This window comes from Castor canadensis, chromosome 8, assembly GCF_047511655.1.
Source record: "Castor canadensis chromosome 8, mCasCan1.hap1v2, whole genome shotgun sequence".
In the NCBI taxonomy this organism is placed as follows: Eukaryota; Metazoa; Chordata; class Mammalia; order Rodentia; family Castoridae; genus Castor; species Castor canadensis.
In genome coordinates, this window is record NC_133393.1 from 37,988,669 (window position 1) to 38,013,702 (window position 25,034).

The following is a 25,034-nucleotide window of genomic DNA, read 5'->3' on the forward strand; positions in this document are numbered from 1 at the left end:
ACTTTTCTTATACTTGAACAATGAGCTGGTATTTCCCGATCTGAAAATAATGCTGCCAGCAATAACAGAGAGAAAAAAAAAATCTCTAAATTGCCTTTATTTTGGGACCTCATGAGGGCTCTGTGGTCCAGTGGTTGAGCATGTGAAAATGTTACAGTAAAGGTCCTGAGGTTCAAAGAAGGTATGAATTCCCATCCTTTTGCACCTTCCCTTTATGGACTTGTATTTGGTTCTTTTACATGGGGCCTAATAGTGAATCCCAGTCTAACTTCATCCTCTGTCATTACCTTATGTGCACCTGTGGAGCTAGTCTGCCCTGGTTGTTAGCCCTGGAGTGTGGCCAAGTATACAACATCAATATCTTTCCTTTTACCTGTGTTCCATGTATGCACATGACATCTTAGGAAGTCACAAAGATTATCAAGAGACTGCTCATAAACATGAGAAAATAAACAATGTAGGGAAAACAAAGCATTAAAGAATTGGTACTGGGTGCTGCATACCCTGAAATCATAAGAAGGAATTTTACAGGCATTAATACCTCCCTGTATTATCATCTATAAAATTATCTGAAATAAAGAAATAACATGACACAACAAACATAATATGGTAAGTTTCATAAACAGTAAAGTAGTTGCACAACTGACAGTGTGAGTTCTTAAAAGAGGATGAACAAGTGGACCTGGGGCTACCCACCTGAACAGGTCTGAATGAGTTTAGGCCAACAGCTTCCAAAGACAGAGGGAATAAATAGTTATTACTAAAATATAGAGACATGAGCCAGGACACGTTGAAGCAACTGACTCAAATTATGGCTCCTACACACAAACAATAATGTTAGAACACTACCTGCCATAGTGTTATGCTTTATTGTGCCCCCACCCCAACACCAAGCACTTCAGGATATGACCTTACTTGGAAAAAGAGTCATGCAGATACAATTAGTTAAGATGAGGTTACAATGGAGTATGGTGGGCTCCTAATCCTGTATGACTACTGAATTTTGTCTCCTCCCGAATTCATCTTGAATGTCATTGTCACTGTAACGTAACCATATTAAGAGGTGGGACCTTTAAAAGGTAACTAGGCCATGAGGTCTCCACCCTCAGCAATGGACTAGTGCCATTATCATGGGAGTGTTTTTCTTCTAAATGCATGAGTTTGGCCCCCTTTGGCCTCTCTCTCGCCCATGTAATGCCTTCCACCATGGTATGATGTAGCAAGAAGGCTTTCACCGATGCTCCCCCTTTGGTCTTGGGCATCTCAGCCTCCTGAGTGTTAGAAATTAATTTTTGTTCGTTATAACTTACCAAGTCTCAGCTATTCTGTTACAGCAGCAAAAGGGACAAAGACAAATGGTATCCTTATAAAAAGCAGAAATATGTACAGAGATATACATACATAGGGGACTGCTATGTTAATCTAAGGACAGATATCAGGGTGATGTGCTTATAAGCAGAGGAACCCCAGATTGCCAGCAAAGCAAGCTAAGAGAGGGCCCTAGAATACAGGCTTCTAGGCACCTTGTGAGGCCCTGCCCATGCTTTGATCTGACTTCCAGGCCCAGAACTGTAGAGAATTCATTTCTATGGTATAAGTCACTCAGTTTATGGTGTTTTGATATAGTAGCCCTAGCAAGTTAATACACCCACAAAAGTGGAATAAGAACCCCAAACTTTGAAGAACAGAAGACCAATAGAGGCAGGAAAGGACTGTGATGAGCATAAAATCAGGGCCAGAGATAACAGAAAACTCACTGAACCAAAGTAGAAGTTTGGTTCAAACACCATGAGAATCCAGAGAAATCCACTGGCGGGAGGTGATTTCCCATGCTAAATTTCCTTCCATATGCTTGTCTATCATCTTAACATTCGTAGTGAAAAGAAATTTCAAGTTATCAAAGAGAAAGTTGGTACTTAAGGATATGAGTATAATGATGAGATTACTCTCTAAAGACTTCAGAGAAAAAGATTTGGATGAGAAACTACGGCAAGGCCAACAGACAGTACTTAACCATGTCACTTAGCTCTCTGAAGCCAGGGGAGACCATTTTAAGACTTAAACAACTGCCATTTAAACGTACAAACAGTGGGGTCACAAAAACTCAAACCCATTATGCTACTGAAGTAGACAAAGATTAGGCTAGCCAGAGATTTTAGGACATCTTGGAGAAACAAATAAATTAGAGTATTAAGCAAGGATTAACAGAACATAATGAACATGGTAAGTTAGCCAATAAATTCTTGGAACTATCAAGTAGTAGCAGAACCTCAAAAATCTCAGAAAATAACTACAAAGAATGAATAGTAGAAGAGGAATAAAAGACTCCTTTTGGAAGTCAAAGTTTATTTAGTTAATAGAAATAAATAGAAGCAATTAAAATGATTCCTGTGAAGTACATTAATGTGAAAATGTTAGCATGAGACCACTTAAAGTTATCTTTTGGCCTAGCTTAAAAAGAAACAAAGAATTTAACATCCACCACAGAAACCACAGAAATGAGAAGAGAAGGCAAGAAGTAATTACAATAAAGATAATTTTACTTGGGCTTATGGACAAGTAAGGTATTAAAAAGTCAATGCCAACAGCCTAAACTTGCTTAATAAAAAAGTAATTGAAGCTGGGAGTGGTGGTTCATGCCTGTAATCCCAGCTACTCAGGAGGCAGAGGCCCAGAGTTCAAATTGAAGTAGCAAAGCAAGGGAGGAAGGGAAAGGGAGAGAGGGAAAGAGGGAGGGAGGGAAGAGAGGCAATTTCCTAGATGAAAAAAATAAAATTCAGCAATCTGTCATTTAAAGGAAATATATTTAGCATCAAGCTGTTTTGGTAGGTGTTGGGAGAGGAAGGTCTAAGATTTAATGCATTTGTATGACTACCAGAGCAAAAGTACTCCAGGCTCTTCCATACGCTAGGTACAATTTTCCATGCATGAATCCTGCTTATCTTGCAGGACCAGGCTCAAGAACGCCCTTCCCTGTGCCCCCTTCTCTAGCTCCACCAGCTCCCAGCCACCTCAGGGCCCCAACCAGCTTGGCATTTATTACGATGTACTTATCTCAATGTGCTGTGGTGAGGCTTATCTTTTGCCCTTATTAGAGCTTGAGCTCCCAGAGAAAGCAGGAGCTCTGGGTGTCTCTAACCACAGCTAATAAAATTATGTCTATTAAAATGAGCACTTTATGGACTAGGCTGAGAAAGACAGGTGTCTCACCCCCATGGATCTCTGGCATGTGCAAAGGTATGTGTGTGGAGAAGTTTGGCTGTGCAGTGAGTGGATATTGGTTTTGTCTTGGGGGAAGGGATTCAAATGCTGAAACAGTGAGCTGTAAAAGATGTAGAATGCCATCCTCTGCAGCCTGGAAATGATTGCATAGGCAATGGAAAACAATGGCAGGATTCCTGACTTGTTTTATTTTCTGCTTGTTTGTTTTGTAACAATAGCTAAAACGAGAGAATGGATAGCAGACTGGAGGACAGGGAGCTTCTCAGGGAGCTCTGGGGCCACATTACAGTATGATCAGTGGGTGGAGGACTTTTTCCTTCTGTCTTTATTTCAGTTTTAAATAGAACAAGCTTACAATATCTTTATATTAAGAATTAAAAAGTAGGAGGCAAAGATAGGAGGTTTGTGGTTCAAGGCTAGTGTGAGCAAAAAATTTGTGAGACCTATCTCAGGAAAAAAAAGCTGGTGTGGTGGTGAACACATGTAATCCCAGCTACTCGGAAGGTGGAGGTAGAAGGATCATGGTCTGAGGCCTGGTGAGGCAAAAGTGCAAGACCCTATCTGAATAACAAACTAAAACAAAAAGGGTTTGGGGCATGGCCCAAGTGGTAGTGTATTTGCTAGGCAAGGCACTACGTTCAAATCTCAGTACTGCCAGAGAAAAAGTAGATGATCTTTCTCTTCTTCTTCTTTTCCTTCTCCTTTCCCTTCTTCCTTTTTCACCCATTCTTTCTTCTCTTTGTACTTTCTTCCTCTTCCTTATCTTTCCTTCCTTTCGACTTAGAGTCAGTGGGAAAAGAGGAAAGCTTCAGGTTCCACAGTGTCTCTGCCGGGGCACTGTAGGACTTGCAGACTGGTTGGATGTGAAGGGTGAAGGAACAGCAGCAGTCGAGAGCTGAGGTGTTTCTAGTTCAGGTGACAGGGTGGCCTTAGGTTCCATCACCTGGGAGAATCAGGAGGGAGTGTGTTTCTACACCAACTGCATTTGGGGCTCATGCAGTACACCTGAGCCTAGTGCCAGGAAACATCTGAATCCAGACATGTATGGTCAGGATGAAATGGACTGGGGAGACCAGGTGCAAGCAAATTCTGTTGGTAAAGAATGAAATCTTCAAGGAATGTGTACCCGGAAGGGGTAGAGGAAGTCAGAAAAAAGAATTAAATAAAATAGGTAACTTAGAAAGAATAGTTTTATTACAGGGAGGATGAAAAATCTCTGATGAAGTTGATAGTCCATGGTAAAAATTCTTCAAGGAGGCTGAATGGGATGAGGACAGTTAAGAAGTGAGCACCTATAGAGAGGTAAGACAAAACTATGAGAGGCAAGACAGAGGACAGGTGACTGAAAGGTGACAGGGATTTGAGGACAGGAAATCGGGAGAGAGGACTCTTCAGAAGTCTGGCAGTGAAGGAGAGGATAGAAATGGTATAGGTGATCAGAAAGTTGCTCTTTGTTTTGTTTATTTATTATTTATTTATTTATTTTAGAATAGAGAAACCTGATTTGGTTTGTAGTCTAAACAGAAGGAGCCAGTAGGGACAGAAGAAATGGAATGGAATGATGGATTAGATAAGGTTCTAGAGAAGACAAAGGAAGTCATATCAACAACAAAAATAGGAACACTTATAATGCTATCAGATTGGAGGAAGAATTCTAAATAAAAAGCAATGAGGGGTCACTACAGGATTACAACAGATACAACTTATATGAAAGAGTGTTTCTGTTCCAAGTAACATAAAACACACACACACACTCACACACATATATATGTATATATATATATATATATAAACATGGGATATACAGTATATACATATATATACACATATATATTCACATACATACATAAGAATAGTGGGAAAAACACAAGAAGTAAAACTAATAGCTATATAACTTACAATTCTATTTAGAGCATACCTGAAGAAATGAACGGAAAGTTGAAAACTGGAATAATACAGAAAAACATAACAGGTGTATGAAACAGCCTAAATGACTGGATTAAAACTTAGTGTTTTTCTAGAAAAATAGGTATTTCCTCAATATTTATCACAAAAAAAAAAAGAAGAAAAGAGTCAAATTGAAGAGAGATTGAGACGATACATTCATGGTCGCCAGTTCTGGGATTGGACAACCTTAGCTTTCAGTTTTTTTTCTTTGCAGTTTATGGAGTGATACCAGAGAAGTAATGTTCCTGTGCTTTATTTCTTAACTACATGGGAACTGCACATTTTCATAAGCAACCCAGGGGAAATGAGATCATTGTGCTGGGATCTTTAATGATGGCCTTACAAGTGGGAACCTCTTCACATCTCAGAAGATTTTCTTACTGTAAAAAGTGAGGCAGGGGGTTGACTTTCTATGTACATTTGTTTCTGTAAACAGAGACAAGAGGGTCTTAGAAACTTGTTTAGTGTGTGATCATTGGGGTTAGGGGCAGAGCTCAGTGGTAGAGCACTTTCTTTTTTTTTTCATTTTTCTTTTATTATTCATATGTGCATACAAGGCTTGGTTCATTTCTCCCCCCTGCCCCCACCCCCTCCCTTACCACCCACTCCGCCCCCTCCCTCTCCCCCCCCAATACCCAGCAGAAACTATTTTGCCCTTATTTCTAATTTTGTTGTAGAGAGAGTATAAGCAATAATAGGAAGGAACAAGGGCTTTTGCTGGTTGAGATAAGGATAGCTATACAGGGCATTGACTCACATTGATTTCCTGTGCGTGGGTGTTACCTTCTAGGTTAATTCTTTTTGATTTAACCTTTTCTCTAGTACCTGTTCCCCTTTTCCTATTGGCCTCAGTGGTAGAGCACTTTCCTAGCATGTGCAAAGCCCTGAGTCCTGGGTTCTGGGTTTGATCCCCAGCACCACACACACACACACACACACACACACACACACACACACACCACAAGAAATAAAGAAAGAAAGAAGGAGGAGGGGCGAGGGGGAGCAGAAAGTGATTTATGGTGAATCTGGTTTTTGGTGTTTTTGGCGGTACTGGAGTTTGATCAGGGCTTTGTACTTGCTAGGCAGGTGCTCTACCACTTGAGCCATGTCTCCAGTCCTTTTTGCCCTAGTTATTTTGGAGATAAGGTCTCACTTATTGTCCAGACCTACCGGCGTGTGATTCTCCTACTTTAAACTTCCTGCTGTTGCTGGGATGACAGACACATACAACCATGCCTAGCTTTTTTCTTTTTTTTTCCTATTGAGGGGGGTGGTCTCACAAACTTTTTTGCCTTAGTTAGCCTGGAATCACAGTCCTCCACTCCTGTGGAGCTTGGAATGTCAGGTATGCTCCACTGTTCCCACGTATTGGTTGAGATAAGGTCTCAGTGACTCCCTGCCCAGTGTGGCCTCCAACAGTGATACTCTAGATCTCAGCTTCCCAAGTAGTTAGGATTACAGGCATGAGCCATCAGCACCAGGGAGTGTGGCTGGTTTTGATGGTTTACTCATTCTGTGTTTCTGAGCACATGCCATAAGCACTGGACACAGGGTGGGGCCATTCATTTTCAGAAGCATTGAAAAATCATATTCTACTGTTTTAGCCCCTCCTTGAAACTTCCAGCAATTACTCATTGCTTAAGTCAACAGTGACACTGATTTAGTGCCAGCAACAACATGCAAACAGAAAGAGTCAGTGTAGAGGAAGCAACTAAGTTTAGGATAACCTGACTCAAAATAAAGGTACGAAAATAAGTTAAGAAAATTAAAGTGTGCAGATGACATGTTGTAAGAATGCAGGCAGCTCTGTATTTCACAGTTTCCCTCCTTTATGACTGCCTCCTTACTAATTAACACCTATACTTTGCTTTCCCCACCTGGGAGGTTGCAAGGGATGGACAAAGACACAAAGAAGAAAATCAGGGCAAAGTAGTTCAGAGAAATATTGTGCTAAAATGTTCTGAGGTGCAGGATACACAACCGGCTCATGACTCCCTCCCATTTCACTGATAGGACACAGGGATGTGATTATCCTCTTCCTCACATGCCTTCTGTTGCTCTGGACTGACTCTTTTTCCCATTTATCCCTTGGGAGATTGAAGAACAAAGAAAACTGAGAAGAAAAGAACCCTCTCCAGGGGCAGTCCTAGGTGCCTGCCTCTGAACGTTGTGCTACTTTTGAAAAGAATGATTCGCTCTGAAGAGAATTACAGAATGATTTTAAATGTCTCTGTCTAGGCCAGAGAAATGTTCTCAAGAGAGAATAAGAAATGATAACAAGCCAGGCATGGTGAAGCACAGCTGTCCAGCTAGGGTGTGTGTGGGGTTGGGGTGGGGAGAAGGCTGAGGTGGGAGAATCATTTGAATCTATGAGTTCGAGAATGGCTTGGGTAACAGTGAGACCCTGCCTCAAAAACCACAAACCAAAGTAAACACAAGTGTTCTAATTCTCCCACAAAAAGAAATTTAAAGATATAGGTGGCCAACGGCATCTTTACAAAAAGACCTCTGTCGTTCTAAAAACCATGTAAAACTATTACCAATGAATGTTTACAATAGCTGTCAATGATTTCAGATAGGTAAGTTATGATACAGACTTTAATGAGCTACATACGCAGTTAAAATCCACCAGGGACTCATAATCAACGTGAATAGTGTGTTTAGTTCCTTTCTAAGGACCTGGGGCCACGTCTCATTTTAAGTAATTATAATGGTTGTACTTATATCTTGGCTTTTATAATGTGTAGTTTGCTGTTTGTGTTTTATTTGCTGTCAAGCTAGTAGAATATGAAGTTTCAAATCACAGCCTTGTCCCTGTGGGGAAAGATAATCCAATTTATGACTTTCCAAGAAGAATTCTGTATACATTCAACTATCGGATATTTGGCCAAAGAAAATGATGAGACTCCTGCCGTTCGAGTCATTTAAATCCAATTTGTGCGATGTGTTGCCATTCTTCCATACACAGAACCCATCTGCACAGAGATGGGATAAGCCCTGAAGATGTTCAAACTGTATCATTACCAGCTTCAGAGGCTGGATACTGGACACTCACAACAATTTTGTAGAAAACACCGTTTTTCACAATTTACACGAAAACTCTGCACGGGGGAAGAATCCCTCTAATTGGCACATTTTTTTTTTTTCAACAGCATTTAAATATCAGGCCAGCTGGATCTTCGTGGCCCTTGTGAATTTAATCAGCACACTTTTCCCAGAACCTATATTCTATAATCATTGAGTGCCGGAGCTACATCTGTCATCCAAATCTGGTTGTGATCATTTCTCATTGTTAGCCCTACACATCTAGAAACAAACCACTCTATGGTACCCTCAAAGACACTCCTTTTGTAAAAAGTGTACACAAGACAAAAGGTATCTTTGAAATGAAATGCTTTACTACACCATAAGGCTTGTTCTTTCTCTAATTTTTCCCTTTTTCAAGTTTCCACAAGGACTATTCTTTCAAGGCTAAAACTATGTGACCATTCCATGACTTAAATTTTACCAGTTGTACCCCCAAGGGATCTCAGTGCTTACCAAATACACCTCCAGTTATCAAGGGTATTTTGGTAAAAGAAAACAGACAATACTAAATAAAATGTCACTTTGCTCTGTTCCCTTTCCTGAGCCATTGTAATTAACAATTAACTCAGCTTTTATTCCTTGAACCAATCAAAGGTGATTAGGAACTTGAGCCTGTCTTTTTATCAAACTTGGTACCAAATAAAACACTGTTAAGACTACAACATGCCATGAAAGCAAAAACACATCAACCTTAAAGGTCCTTGAAGTTCTTAGAATCTTGTTGAAGAGATGAAAAATGCACACAGAACAGTAACTGGAATGTTTTCCAAATGACACACGAACAAATTACTTGCAGTTTAACAGAGACTACTACCTAGATGCTGAGGAGGTTCAAGCTCATACAGGGTCATCAGAGGCAGTTAATGTGATCCTTAATAGAGAATGGCGGTGGCGGGAGACAGGGTTTAAGGCATGGGCTGTAACCTCTAAAGTAAATGCAAACCATAAGAATACATGAATCATGAAAAACAGCATCACCTAGGTCCTGCTTGTCAAAGGATGATCACATACAAATGAAATAACAGTAGGCATAGAAGTGCTAATTGCACCCATGCCTTATCCAAGCAGGCAACCAATAGCAGCTTGGTTTTTCTTTTTCTTTTTATGCCCTGAGAAATTAATGGAGTTGAGGAAATTACAGAGGGCTGGAGTATGTAAGATGAACAGGACCTTACAAAGATCCAAACCAACTACTTACAGGCAAATTTATCTCATAAATGATTCCAGATACGGAAACCCTAGTTCATATAGCAGATAATCCACCAAAACCTGAAAGAACACTTTTTTCCTGTTTAGTTTATGAAGAAGGACAATCATCAAAGAAGAAGTACATTCCTTAGGTGTTTGCCACTAGAAAGCTAAATATTAAGCTGCACGGGGGGAAGAGATGCAGAGAACCAGAAGGGGGAAATTTATAATGTTTTCTTTTCTCTCTTGATTGGTTTGACCAATAAATCGACATCAAGGTTCTCTCACATCCACATCAGGTGAGAAGTTAAAAATTGTTAAATGGTGAATTTTGGTCTTTATTATTCTGGCAATGTTGACTTGCTCATGTTCAAAATGTATGTGTTAAAATTTCTGGAAGGCATTGTGCATTTCAATTAATTGGATGTGCAGCAGTTTGTCTCCTTCTAAAGACAATTTTACAAAATTTATTCTGGATTATTTGTAATTTTAGTACTCAGGGAAGTGTCTGCATTTTCAATTAAGAGTTAAATATACAAATTAAAATACTGCAGAGAAGCTTTCATCAAACACTCCCTAGCTAGTGCACATAAACGCTAATATCAAATGATGGTTTTGTCATGTGACCCATCCCACAGCACATACAAATATAGAACATGACCATAAAAAGTAACGGACCATGCCCTCTGCTAACTCATTTATGACAGCAGATCCAGACTGGAATGCCAGCTGGAATTACCTTCTCTTCGCCTGCAATTTTCACATAGACAGCTTTGTATAGAAGATAGAAGCAACATCGTGCAAAGAAGACTTAAGTTAGGGCTGCTGAAATGATTAACAGGTAGTAAAATCTGAATAAAAGGCTGAAATAGGTTCACCCACAGCATCTAAGAAGATTTGTTGAATGACTTGGTGACTTCTTAAACTTGTTTTTAATTGTTGTAAGAAAAAAATCTTGTAGTCCTTCCAACTTTTTGCATCAGATTTATGCTGGCTATCAAGCAACTATTATGCTTCTCGGTGGAGAATGATAAATAGTCGATAATTATTTTATTAAAAATACAACATGATTCCAATGTGTAAGTAAATGGAGAATAAAAAATGCCTTAGTCAAATGAATGCACACTATTATCCTTTATGGAGCATTTATCATCAAGGCAGTTTGGAATTCTAACAAACTTAGTATGAAATAGTTGATAAAACAAAGGATATTATCTTTATTAACCTTTACCCCTAAGAAAATCTCCCAAATCCCCAGTGTGTGATAACTACCTCACTTCCTTTGGGCAGCCATTCATTATCTAATTCATGTCTTACACAAAGAGAGATGAGCTAATGTGCCTTATCAGATTAAAAAAAAAAAAAGGTCACCATGATGGATAGTTCAACAGGATAGGATCTTAGCAAATCCCTTGTGCCTCCACAGTCTTGGGTTTCTAAATGCCTATAAAGCTACCAATCCATAGTCACAGCTCACAGGCTCATCACAGCTTTATGCTGCTAAAGCAAACAGTCTGGGCAGAAGAATGACAGAATTACTCTCCTTTCTGATGACCCTCTTCTCTGCATCCTGATAAACAAACGACTAGCTTTCCTGTTGGGATTCAGCCCTGCCTGGGTAGCTTCAGGCTGTCAACTCCAACAAACCCTGATAATATCACACAAATGGAGGCCTCTCTTTCCTTCCTGGGTGTTTTATTCTGTGTTAACCAGCATCTATATCTAGCACAGGCAGCAGCCTTCACACACTAGCCAGGATGTAATTACCAAGGTAATTTTCTTCCATGCATGGAAAAGCTCATATGAAAAGCAAAGACTTCTTTTTGCCTCACTTCTCCATCTGCAACATAAAATGCTGCTCAGAAGGCTGCTAGTTACCAAAAGGCCATCCTCTAAGTATCAGAAGGCTACAGGTTTTACCTGCTCTACCTAGATTGTATTTGAGCAGGTATTTCTCTGCACAAATGAAAATGTATGCTGCCTTTGGGTGTTTTTGAGTTGGTTATGAAGGGAACCACCCCTGATATTTAGCAATACCAGTAAGAACAGAAACATGCATATTTATGAAATAAGAATATCATGTCAATTTGGAAAAAATAAAATAAAGTGAGCCACTAGTTAGATTCTAAGTTGTTCCTGTTCTTGAAAAGGTCCAGCTAGATCACTGGGAAATACCACTATTAAGTGAAAAACACAACTGAGCACAACACAAAGGATGTAAACATATTTTTAATTTCGCTTATTGTTTCTCCTGTTTTCAAGATGAGTGTAAAAATTATATATTTAAAATTTCATTAACTGGATTTAAATTTAAAATTTTATGTTTAAAAAGTCCATTGAAATTCTTGCTAGGTACACATAATTACAGTAGTTACTTAACAGATGACTTTCTTGATGCATTGTATTAAGAAAAAAACCAATTTTATAGCAATATTTCAAAGTAGGCATTTCACTTTACATTAGGGCCAAAAACTACTTTATTGCATTCTGTTCTTTGTCACGTGGCCCTTGACAACAGACCTTGGTTGCACTAAGCATGGTTACATCTTTCAAGAAGGCTCAGCAACCCTGATTGAGTAATGCTGTGACATTTTCTGGGCATGAACTTAAGAAACACTTTGGAGTTTGGCTTTGTTCATTCGTTTGCTTTTCCTTTACAATTTCCAGACCTGCCACTAGCACCAAGTAATTTATCCAAGGCATGCTCTGAGATCAAGTCACATGAGTACTTTGGCATTATAAAACATTGAACAATAATTTAGCACCTTATGTTTATGGTAAAACATTACATAGGCAAAAAAGAATGAATAAACTCAGTTATTTGTATAGATATATCTATGTCTATTTATACACAAATGTAACAATGAAAAACATTCAGTTTTTAGATTTGAAAGTCTTTTTTGTCTTCTTCTGGATGGATAGGGAAATGGGATATTCACCTAGAAAAGCCATCAGTTTTTGAAAAGACAATACATATCTACTGAGAGAGACTTCATTATAGCCAAACCAAGTGACCTGCTCTGGTAGATTAAGTGCTTCCCAAGTTTGTGAATTCTTTCTTGTAGGCATACAAGTATGTTAAAATTTTCAGCCTTCATGTAGTTAGGATAGGCCATGAGCCTGAATGGAGGTGAAGGTGATACCTGCCACTTCTGGGCCTGATTAAAAGCTTCCTGGAAGAGATCCTGCATTCTCTTTCCTAAGTCAATGGCTGAGGACTTACAGGAGGTGGGGGCCCCCAAATGGAAGAACCCTGCTTTCTGAATGACAACAGCAGACTGACAACCAAAAACACAAGAGCAGACCATATGTGAGCTTAAAAAAAAAAAAAAAGTGCTCTGGTAAACTTTTGAGATTTGTTAAAACAGGTGGACTAAACTGACTAATACTGAACTCTTCTCTCAGTCACCTGACCCTGGCATATGTTTTCTCATTTAATCCTCACAACCATTCACTAGGTTGGAACCATTATCCCTATTTTAAAGATGAGAAAACCTGGACTTAAGAACATTAATTGTTTCATCCCACATGGGCATCTTGAGGTGTTGGTTTGGTTAGAGTGGTTCAGTAGAAACCTACTATGGACTTTGCCAGATTAATTCCCCAATGGTCACCAGAAAAACAAGTTCTTAAATTTAGGGAACACAGAAAAATTTGTTAGTCTTGTATTTGGATTAGCTGAGCTAATGTGTAAAAGACCTGAGTTTCAAATCCAGATAAGCCCAAATCCAAGGTTTCTGCTCTTAAGTACCTTCACTAATTAATATATTTTTTAATTTAAAATTATTTAATTGATTTGTAAACACATTAAAAATTGTACATATTTTGGGGGAATCATGTGTATTTCAATACACATATATATTGTACAATGTTTAAATCCCGGTAAACATGTCTCCTCAAACATTTGTCATTTATTACATTTATTATTAAATGTATTTAAATCCCAAACATTTATGCTTCTTGGTAATCTGGATTTCTTATGCATTTAAATAGTTAGTCCTAAGGTTATGGCCACTAGGTTTTCTTGCTTAGTTTAAAATTGACAGATCGCAAATTTGATTACTGCTCCAAGCATCAGAAATTCCTTATGGGGTGAGTGCTGAACAGGAGCTGTGCTGAGTTAGAGATGTGTGCATAGTTAGAGATGGAAGAACGGCCAGCAGGAGTCTCTAACTCTCTTTCCTTTTCTCATTTTCCAAACTATATACACAATGAAAGGCAAGAGTTCATTTTAAATCCCTGCTCTATGCACAGAAAGGCACTACTTCTTTTTAAAGAACAAATCCAGGGGCCAGGGATATAGCTCAGTGGAACAGCACTTGCCCAGTATGTGTGAGGCCCTGGTTAAATCCCCAGCAATGGGGAGGAGTACAAGTCCAAATAAAGACGAGGAGAGGGAGGGTAGAAGAATATTGATCTCTTTTTCTTTCTCTCTTACTTCTGGAGGAATACAAAACTCAGACTTTGGAGCTTTTTTGATAGAATAAAATCTGCAGGGCAGTGCTATGGTTGAATCTGGGTAGTGTCCCTCAAAGGTCCATATGTAAAGGCTTGGTTCCAAGAATAGCAATATTGGGAGGTGCTGTAGACCTTTAGGAGGTGGAGCCTTGTGGAGTTCCTCAAGTCATTGGGGGTGTACCCTTGAGAAGGCTAGTGGGACCCCTCCCATTACGTCAATCATAATGTGGGTAGTTTGATCTGACACATGCTACCAGCCATTGTCACTCAGTGCCCTCACCAGAGGCCCAAACCAATGGGGCTATCTTCTCTTGGACTAGAACCTCCAGAACCATAAACCAAAATAAATTTCTGTTTATTTTTTAGTAGTCTCTATCAGGTATTTCACTATAGTGACACAAAGCTGGCCAAATACAAATTATTTTCCCTGAAGTTAGAAAACTTAAGAGTTAATTTTCTGTGTGTCCATATGCACTAATCCTGTGCAAATATGCACACACACACACACACACACACACACATCATTTCATTGACAGGTTTTATCAGCACAGAAACACTGGAGAAAATATGGAAAATGTGGGGCAGGGAAGGAGGAAGCCCACTGCACACATGGCATAACAGCTGTGGTTCTACCACCTAGATGCTCCTCATATGCTCTTGTATATTAAACAGGGATGGACCAGTGCGGGGGGCCCTCGTGGTGGTCCCCTAGTTACAGTCTTCCTTAGGGGTGGTATCCTTCCAGGGTCTCAGAGGCACTGGTCTACAGGAAATTGCATTTTTGGCTCAAGCCAGAGTTTAGGGGTAACCCACAGCAAAGGTCATTAAAGATCACGTTTCTCTGCCAGGTGATATGATATTCTCAAGGTTTCCAAACACTTCCCCCTATTCAGCTAACCATTTTCTACAGCTTCACTTTGACACAAAATTTCAATAAATGGTTGTATGTTGTAGCTGTTATGTATAATGTCTGTGCAAAGGAATTTGGATGGTGCTATGGTTTGGATGTGGTTTGAGTGTGTCCCCACCAAGGGTTCATGTGTTGGAAGCTTAGCCCTAAGTGTGATGGTGTGAGAGATGGTGGGGCTTTTAAGAAGTGAGGCCTAGTGGGAAGTAATATGTCACTGGGGAAGCTGCCCTCAGAAGTTCTCATGGGACCCTGGTTAAGTCCTACAAGAGGATTGTTATAGAAGAACAAACTGACCCCTCCCTGGTCTCTGGCTTCCTATCTCACCACGTGATCTCTCTCTCTGTCATACCTGGTCTCACTTTGATGCCATCAGCCATGATGTGAAATAGCTTGGGAGGCAGGGCTCTTTCCAGAACCAGTGCCATATTGTTTGGACTTTCTACCCCCAAAACTGTGAGCTAAATAAATCTCTTTTCTTTAAAAAGTACTGAGACTCAGGTATTTTATTACAGTAACAGAAAACAGGCTAACACATTGTTTTATAACAGATTATAAAAAAAGGAATGTGCCCAGGCAGCTAGGTCATTAATGTATCATTACATATAATTTTTCATGTTTGTGAACTAGAAGTAACAGACTTTCCCCAATACCCACATGTTATAAAAGTCAATGAGTAGTTGACCCAAAGTAGGGGCTTCTGGGAAATTTTCCATACAATAATCCTCCCATTAATGGAAAAAGACAGGCTTCATAAATTGCCACTAAAATTCCTACATGACCATACTGTAAGGACTGGGACATTCTTTTGCCCAAAGATAAATTTTATAAGTAATGACATGGGAGACAAGAAAAGCATGAGATGTTCTGTAAATGTTTCATAATGAGTTCTATGTCATGAATATTTATTATAATATATCAATGAGACAGGTGCTTTTGAACTACAAGGCGTGATCCATTAGTATGTCATGAAATCGATTCTGATGGTCATGACCTGTCTTTAAAAGAAAAAAAAAAAATAGAACATGAAAAATACCAGAGTACTTTGCACATGGTAAGAATCACTGTTGTTTTGTGAAACTGGATGGTGAAGCAAAATATATTTTTTCCCATGGGTCATAGTTGAAAAATTTGAAAAATTGTAATTGTGAGAGACCTCCTGTGCTATGCCAAAATGAGAAAGGAAATTTGAAACTGAATGTCACCGTTGTCAGTCAGGGCTTCAGATAACCCCCAGGATAAGTGGAGGGGTGTAAGTAGAGGAAGGGGGCACATTTTGGTTTGTGGCCTACTGGTCTTATAAAAATTGTTTTAGAGTCCAGCATGAAAGAACCATGGTAATTTGATTCTGTATTGCTACATAACAAAGTAGTGGCTTAAGCAGCACCCATTTCCTGACCTTCAGTTTCTGAAGGTCAGAAATCTAGGGCAAGGCAGAACTAGGTTCCCTGCTCAGTCTCATGTGGCTGAGGCCACAAATGACCACTAAAGTTGGTTTAGCTTTGCTTCAGCAGCATAAACGGTCACCTTCAGAAGAAGACCCAAAGCACTACCTGGAAGGTCTTCCTGCCCTAATATATCTTTCCTCCCTGTGTCCAAAACTGCTGTTAAAAAGTCACTCTCTATCCTTTCTCTCAGAGCCCTATTAAAACTCATATAAATAATTATATGAGCAATTACTTAATAATTCCTCCACTAGAATGAATGTAAGTTGAAGTGGAATAGTCACACACTTAGAGCTAGAAGTAAACCTCTGCTGTTCTAAGTCACTACGGTTTTGGTAATGTTCAGGACTGTGGCATAACACAGCCTCATATGATACAGAAATATTAGCTGACAAGAATAAGTTTGGTATTTGTCTACTAAGGGATCTTGTGCTTGTGGGGATTTCTAGTGGCAAGGACTTGAGTCTTGCTGCTCAAGGTGTAGTGACAGACCAGCAGTATCACCTGGGAATTTGTCATAGACTTGTGGACCCCACCTCAGACCTACTGTACTGGACTGTGCACTTTAACAAGATCTTCAGGTGACTCAAATGAAGATTGAGAAGTAGTGATCTAGAGGTACCTAGAAGTGAAATACTGAAGCTCCTGAAATAAAGTTGAGTTTGAAGTGTAAAGGTGGGTTCAATTCTCAACACAGGTCCTCAAAACGTGGCTCCTGGATCAGGAGCATCTCCACCCCCGGGGCTCCTCAGAACTGTGAATTCCTGAGCGTCCACCAATACCTACTGAAGTGGAAACTGTGTAAGTGGAGCCCAGTATTCTGTGATTTAACAACTCCCCTCGGGGGTTCTCATGCACACTACAGCGTGAGAACCACTGCTGGATGGCAATGAGAGTGGAAATTATAGTAGTTAACACTCTTCCTTCTGAAAGAAGGAACAAATGGCCACATGGAAGATAGGATACCGCTCCCATAAAAAAATCCCATGTGCTTTGTTCAGTTCTTTATGATGTATCTTCTAAAATTCACATAGGGAAGATCAAAGCCTGACTACAGACTGTTTTTCACTATTGTGGTGACAATTTCAGAAATCTGCCTTTCCACCTTGGGAAGGTTCCAGAATAGTGCTCTGGGTAAAGAGAAAAAAGCAGTAGATGGAGATCAGAAAGGAGGGTGGGCACCACAAAAACTGCTTTGCACTTGACCCATCTAGTTCTGCTAAGCCGACTACACTAGGAATTTGGTGATAAGAGCTTCACTGGACAATTCCAATGTATGTTTCCCTTTGAGCCAGTTGCTCTCTCTTTTATCAAGAATGCAGCTCAACAAGAAGGGGAAACTGTAGATATCATACCCAAGAATCTGCACAGACACACGATAAGCCACACAGTATCCTTGGCCATGGTTTATTTGGGGATGTCAAAGTCCTAATACATCCACTCACTTGGTCATTCCTTCCTCCATTCCTTCCTCCCTTTCTCCCTGTGCTGGGGATTGAGTCTAGGGCCACATGCATACTAAGCTCTACCTCTAAGCTATGCCCCCAGCCCTCACTCGTTCATTGGTTCATTAGTTAAATTATCATCCAATTTTTACTGAATGACTGTGCAAGGTCAGCAAGGTCAGTGGACAGGGCTCTTGTTCTGGGCATAGAGAAAGAACTTTCTGGAGACCCAGCGAGGAAAGTCTCGGTTCTTCTTCTACCCAAGATTCAGTTAAAACCTCCTCTCCTCTCACTTCAGTCAGAAAAGGCAGGCTAAGGTTGAACTTAGAATTATAATTTCCTAGTTTCATTTCTCTCTTTGCCAAGCAAGGGCTGAGAAGGCCAAGGAGGGAAGTGCATTTAAACTAGAACATGGAACATTTCCATTCCTACAGAGCTGCCTGCCTAGACTGTGTGCTAACTCCTCTTTTCACATAGAGGGAAGCTACGCATCCATCTTAGGTGGGATCGACGGCTCTGGTTACAGGTTAAAATCACCTGTGGAGCTCTAGAACTCTGAAAGTCAAGACCATTCCTTAGACCAATTAAGTCAGAACTTCTTGGAGTGGATCCAGACAATAACATTAAAAAAATAAAAAATTCCCGGTTACTGAGAAAGCAAGGCTGGGAACAACTATTTCAGGGAGGTGCTAGCATCTCGGTTGTTGTACTTTCAAGGAGCCAAGTGTCATCTATTGAAGATCAAAGGCCTGGATTCCTAGGATTAACAGCTCAATCTTTTCAATTTTAGGAGTTAATTTTAGAATTCAAAGCGAGCTATTACATTTAAGTTATTGCACCATAATGAATATTCAGTTTATCTTTTTATTTACATAATTGTTATCAAATTTCAGATGCAAATTAGTCAAAAGAACAATTCTTTTTTCTCATCTAACAAGGTATACTGGTAGTAGACTTACTTTTTTTGTGTGTAATTCCATTAGTACACAATCATTATGGTCAAAATGTTATTACGAATGGTTAGAAAAGGGAAGGCAGGCATTTGCATGATATGACATCAGTGGTTTGGGCTTGTGGATTGGGGGCTGGGCTTAGAGGATGAAGACTTTATGGTGGCCTGGTGACCGGGAAGGAATCAGGCCAATCATCACTGTCTTCTTAATATCTGCTTTTGTCATTTTTATTCCCTTTGTACTTTGTAATTTACTCTGAGTCTTACACTGCAATGCTCTGATTTAATGTTTAATGATTAAAGGTTATTAAAATGACTATATGGACACTACTGTTACAGTTAGCATTCAATTCTGTAATATCTTTAAATATCTTTAAGAAAGGTTAATCCATATACCTGGTGGCAGAGAAAGGAGAGGTGGGGTATGCCTGAGTACTTATTCATGAAGGCTCTCTTCATTTCTGGAGGACCAGCAGCTTGGACATTACCTTTTTTTTTTTTTTTTCAGTACTGGGGCTTGAACTCAGGGCCTGCACATCAGCCCTTTTTTTGTAATGGGTCTTTTTGAGATAGGGTCTTGTGAAATATTTTATTTGTCCAGACTGGCTTCAAATTGCGATTCTCCTTATCTCAGTCTCCTGAGTAGCTACGATTACAGGTGTGAGCCACTGGTGCTCATCCACTTACAAGCTTATTAAAAAACAAAATCTCGGGGCATATTCCAGACCTAATGAATCAGAAATTGCAATGAAGCTCCCTAGATGACCTATAAACACAGACATTTGAGAAGAACTGGTTTAGACCATCTATGCTACTTACGATACAGGAGTTGGTAAGTCCACACACAGAATTTATAGATGATCACAGACAGAAACAGTTCTTTGTAATAAAGAAGCACAAAATCAGAACTAAAAATTAGTATTAAACATTGACTTGATTATAAAAAATTCTGAGACCAATAATAAGAACAAGATACAGATGACTTAAATAAATTGACCTTTGAAACTGGTGATGCCTGTTGTTATAGTATGAATTTGGCCATGTATTAATAATAAGAAGATATATTATAGGAGCCTTTTTCTTATAATTGGCATGTATATTTTTAAATATCTACTAAAATAATGAAGAAATTGTTCCATACTATGAACAGAAACTCCATGTGCTATACATCTCCTTTTTGGATGTCTCTGACAGGAAATGGCTCTGTTGGTACCCTATTTTCTGTCTTACTCTGCCTCCTTGCTAGGCAGTGTATCTCACAATACACTCTTACCTCTTGAGGTTGTTGGTACTGAGATGCCATCAGAAGGAAAGCCCGCTGGGCCTGGAAAGCTCCATGCACCATTTCTGCCTGTGAATAAAGAGGAGGATGGCAGTTTCAATGTTTGAGTTCCTAAACAAATAGTTACCATATGACCCAGCAATTCTACCCCTAGGAATATGCCCAAGAAAAATATAAACAGATGTTCACACAAAAACTTGTAAATGAATGTTCATAGCAGCAAAAATGTGGAAACAGCTCAAATGTCCATCAACCTACATAAGGACACATAAAATATGATGTTCCATGCAATGGTATATTATTCAGCCTTAAAAAGAAATAAAGCACTGTCATGTGCTACAACACAGGTGAATCTTGAAAACATTATACTGAGTGAACTGCTGATGGGAATGTGGGTGGTGAAAATGTTCCAGAATCAGACAGTGGTGATGGTTTTGCAGTTTGGTGATGTAGTTAAGTATACCGGAAACCATGGGATCACACACATGAAAAGGGTGACTGTTAGGATATGTGAATTATATGTCAACAAAGCTGTCCAAAAAGTTTGAATCCTAAAGTGCAATTTTTTTTAAATGGTGTCTCCTTCCTGTCCTCTTTCCAAGTGTGCCTAAATCTGGTCTACACCTTCTACTGGAAAGAGAATGGTCTCTTAAGCCATTGCCATGAAGATGTGCTCACTGGAGCCAATAGCTTCTATCACTACTCAAGATGGATCTGGAAAAGATTTTCCAATGCCATTTGGGGCCCTGGTAGAGGGGGGAATATCTGAACTCAACCCCCCAAAAATGATGTGTGCAGATGGAAATTCCCTCAACCACACATTTTCTCTTTCTCACTCTCTCCTCACTAACTCATTAATTCTAATTAAGTATACCAAGAACATAATTTCAAATATTCATATTGTTTACTTCTTGAGACACTCTGCCAGCTGGGAATAAGATTTTATTTTTATTTATTTATTTTTTATTGTTGTTCTGGGTGGGGGTACATTGTGGCATTTATAAAAGTTCTTATAATGTATCAAATATACTATACTTGAATTCACCCATCCATCATTCTCCTTTATCTCCCTTCCCCCATTCCTGGAATTAGTTTCAACAGGTCTCATTTTTCCATTTATATACATGTGTACACAGTATTTGCACCAAATTCATCCTTCTACACCCTTTCCCCATCTCCTTGCCCCCTGCACTAGCACCCGCCCACCAACAAAACCTGTTCAGCCCTCCTGTTCTTTGACTTTAAAAAAAAAAAAAAAGATGTTTTTGTTTAAGAGCTACACAGGGAGTTTCCTTGTGACATTTCCATGTATATATGTATTATAATCCAAATTGGTTCTCTACTTTTCTTCTTTCTTAGTTCCCTTCTTATGATTTCAACAGGTTTAAAAATTCTGTATTCATTGTTGTACAGAAAGTACATCACCCATATTTACTTTCTTAACTTCCTTCTTTTACCCTTCCTCTCTCATATGTGACCTCCCCTTAGCGTGACTTGTTTTTCATAATATTGCTGTATTTGTATTAGGTTTATGGGAATAATATTTTCTTAATGTAGAATGTTTTCAAGATTGAAGTTTTTTAAAAAGTGCCTGACAACCTAGAAATAATCATATTAACTTTGGATGGACATTATTACAACCACCTTTTGCAAAAATATGCAGTTTGACTATTGTGAAAAGAACTTCAATAAACATGGATATGCAGGTATCTCTTATACTCCTTCCAGTATATGCCTAAGAGTGATGTGGTGTATAAGGTAAGTCTATTTTTAATTTTTGCCCAATTGATGCATAAAGAAAAAAATATATATCCATGGAATATTACTCAGCTATAAAGAAAAATGAAATTATGCCATTTTCAGGAAAATGAATGGAACTGGAGATCATGCTGAGTGAGATAAGCCAAATATCACATGCTCTTGCTTATTTGTGGAGCCTAGCCCTAAAATGATGGTGATGACAGTAATAATAGTGGGACACGAATGTAAATGGGGGACTGTCTGAGGGGTTGGTGGAACGGAGAAAGGAAGGGATACTGAGAGACAAAGAGGACCAAAGCAGGTTCCATATAGACATATGAAAACAGCATAATGAAACCCACCAAGCACTGTCTGAAAAGGGCGAGGAGGGAGGGGCGAAGTGTAAAGGAAGGGGTGAGCCTGTTCAAGGTACACTGTATGCACATATGGAATCCTCACAATGAAATCCCCTTATACAGTTAATGTATGCTAACTCAAAGATAAACTATTTTTAAAAAAGAATACATGAAAAGAGAACTGGGATTTTAAGTTCTGTGATAGAAAGAGTACTCACTTAGCATGTACAAGGTCCTGAGTCTGATCCATCACACAAAAAAAGAAAAGAAAATATACAAAATGGGACCACACCCAGTGCTAATTTTTTAAAGATGAAAAGCATGCATTTTAACTATAGTTGAATAGTAGAGATGAAAAAGAAAAAAAGATTATTAAACTTCAGAGAAAAGATTCCACAGTATAATAGTTATTATGTTCAAAATGATCATTCCAAGGCAACAAAAGATTATAAAATGGAAACAGATTGGAATAACTATGTGATTGCTTTTCAAACACAATGTCATAATTTTGGATAGTACTGATTGCTTGCTGGGAAAGATGAGAACATCTTGACTCTTTTTCTGTCTCTGGTCCCCTATCTTCCATATTTTCTAGTTATAATTTTTATTTTGCTCAATTTGTGGCATTTATATTACACCTGAACACTAATTTCCATGGCTGTGTAATAGTTCTACATTTAAACAAACAGCAGTTGTCATCATGGATTCACCACTTCTGAGTTATTTTGGCATGTTTTGTCATTGGCTGGACCCTCATTATCAAGTATTTTGTTCAACAAGGTCTCAGAGTTCTTTATTCTTTCACATTTATGCATGTTTCCCTTTGGTCGTCAAACTTTAACATCTTGGCTAGCTTTCCCATCCTCAGGTCCCATTTTGGAAAGCATGATTCAAGATGTGATGATGGAGAAGTCTGAGCCCACCTTGATATTTTTCTCCCCTGTAGGAAATTGACTTGTTCTGGTTGATACCTGAAGAATTATTTCTTTATTATTATAGTTATCATTGTTGTTGTGAGCAGTAAAGGAGATTGACCTCAGGGCCACGGGCTTGGTAGGTAGGTGCTCTACAACTTGAGCTTCAGTCCTTTTTCATGTTGAGGTTAGTTTTAAGATAGGGTCTCACTTTATGCCCAGGCCAGTCTGAACCGTGATTCTCTTATTTGTGCTTCTCCATATAGCTGGGATGACAGGTATGTGCCACCACACACAACCACTGGTTGAAATGGGGTCTTGTGAACTTTTTGCCTGGCCTCAAAACATGATCCTCCTGATCTCTGCCTCCCAAGTAGCTAGCATAACAGGTATAAACCACCCTGTGCAGCCCCGTTCTTATTATTTTATCACCTTGTCCTTAAGGTATTTTAAAATTACTTTATACTTTTATCAGATTCTAAGAGTTGTACTCTTTGTAAGCCATTGTGAGGAATCTCTTTCTGCTGCTTATAAGTAATGTCCCTCAAAAGCCCATGCTTTAGAACACTGAGATCTTTAGAACACTGAGGTCATGACCTTGTGGGGAATGTAGCACCTTAGTCTCTTCTGCCTCATTTCTCTCCTTTGTTCCTGACCATGAGGTGAGCAGCTTCCTCTGCCACACACTCCTGCTATGATATGCTATCTCATCACAGAACCAAAAACAATGGTGTCAACTGGTTGTGAACCAAAACCTCTGAAACCATGGACCAAAATAATTCTTTCCTCAGTTATTGTGTTTCAATAACTGAAAAATAACCCAAAGGGTGAGCTTTCAGTCTACTTTGCATGCTATGGTCTATTCCAACACACTATGGTCTATTCCAACACACTATTTGTAGCTCCATGCCAATTCTTTCCATCCTGCTCATTCATGAAATGCTTTCTGTTCTGTTTCCTCTGCTATGCCCTGATGAAAGAGGGGACAGGAAAGAAAGAGCTCAGCAGAGGTGAGGTTCAGTCTTTACTTGAGTCTTTGGGTGTTGTGCATGCTGGGATTTTTTTTTTTTTCCTGAGGCAGTGTCACTATGTCAAGCAAGCACAGCTGGAACTCTATGTAGCCCACGCTGGCCTTCCTCAGCCTCCCAAGGACTGGGATTACAGGTGTGTCCCACCGTGTCCAACTCTTGGGAATTTGTTAAGTGGCCTAAATCAGGATTCACTCCATCTACTTGGTTCATATTCCATTCAAGTGGAGTGGTCCGCTCAGATTTTAGATCACTTCTGCAATTCAAAACTTAGACATGAAGCTTATATGTCTACACATGAAAAAGAAAAAAAAAAAGAAAATAAGAAAAACCCATGCTTTTCTTGCTTGTTTCCTTTTCTCCTTTCCTAATTTCATGTCCTCAAAGACAAGTTTTTAAGAGATGGAAAAGTGAGGGGAAATGAGAGTTAGGAACCAAACTTTCTCAGCTATCAGTTATGACATGTATTGCTTTTTTTGTTTGTTTGGTCACAATAAGGGAGTTTTTTTGTTTGTTATATATATTATTGTATATAATATAATAATATAATATGACATATTATATTATAATAAATATATTATAATATATATTTATTATATTATGATAAATATATAAATATGTCATATTATATTATTATATATAATTTAGTTAATAAGTATATTAACTAAATAGGAAAGGCCTAGTTGTTATCATTCCACTCATTATCACTTTTACCATCTACAATTTTTCCAAAATATTTACTGAAATGAATACCTTAACCTTTTCTTAACTTTTCTCATTATTTCTTATCTAAGATTTTTTTTCCACTAAGAAAAAAAAAATGCATGAAAACAAACCAAAACTGGTCACCACTGAAACATTTAAAATCACAAATTTAGCCATCATCAACATAGCATATTAAATCTTAGAAGTGTTTAAATGAGTGTTTTTTCTCAAAACCATTTTGAAATATACTAGCTTCCCTTCTCATTGCCCTGGCCACTTGATTGCTGGGACTATATTGGTCAAAAACCTAAGCTTTCAGGGAAGAATAGTTTTCAAATTTCATTGTCCTGGAGGCCAT

General features: G+C 38.9%; 1 protein-coding gene across 3 annotated transcripts in view; it reads right to left on the reverse strand.

Annotated features, from left to right (window-relative positions):
- Cap2 (cyclase associated actin cytoskeleton regulatory protein 2) overlaps positions 1-25,034 on the reverse strand; it is a 157,956-nt gene that overhangs the window by 84,606 nt on the left and 48,316 nt on the right. For all 3 annotated transcript variants that reach the window (XM_074082840.1, XM_074082841.1, XM_074082839.1), the window contains one exon: positions 19,925-20,002. In XM_074082840.1, coding sequence (XP_073938941.1) covers positions 19,925-20,002 — 78 coding nt within the window. The remainder of the gene's footprint in view (positions 1-19,924; positions 20,003-25,034) is intronic.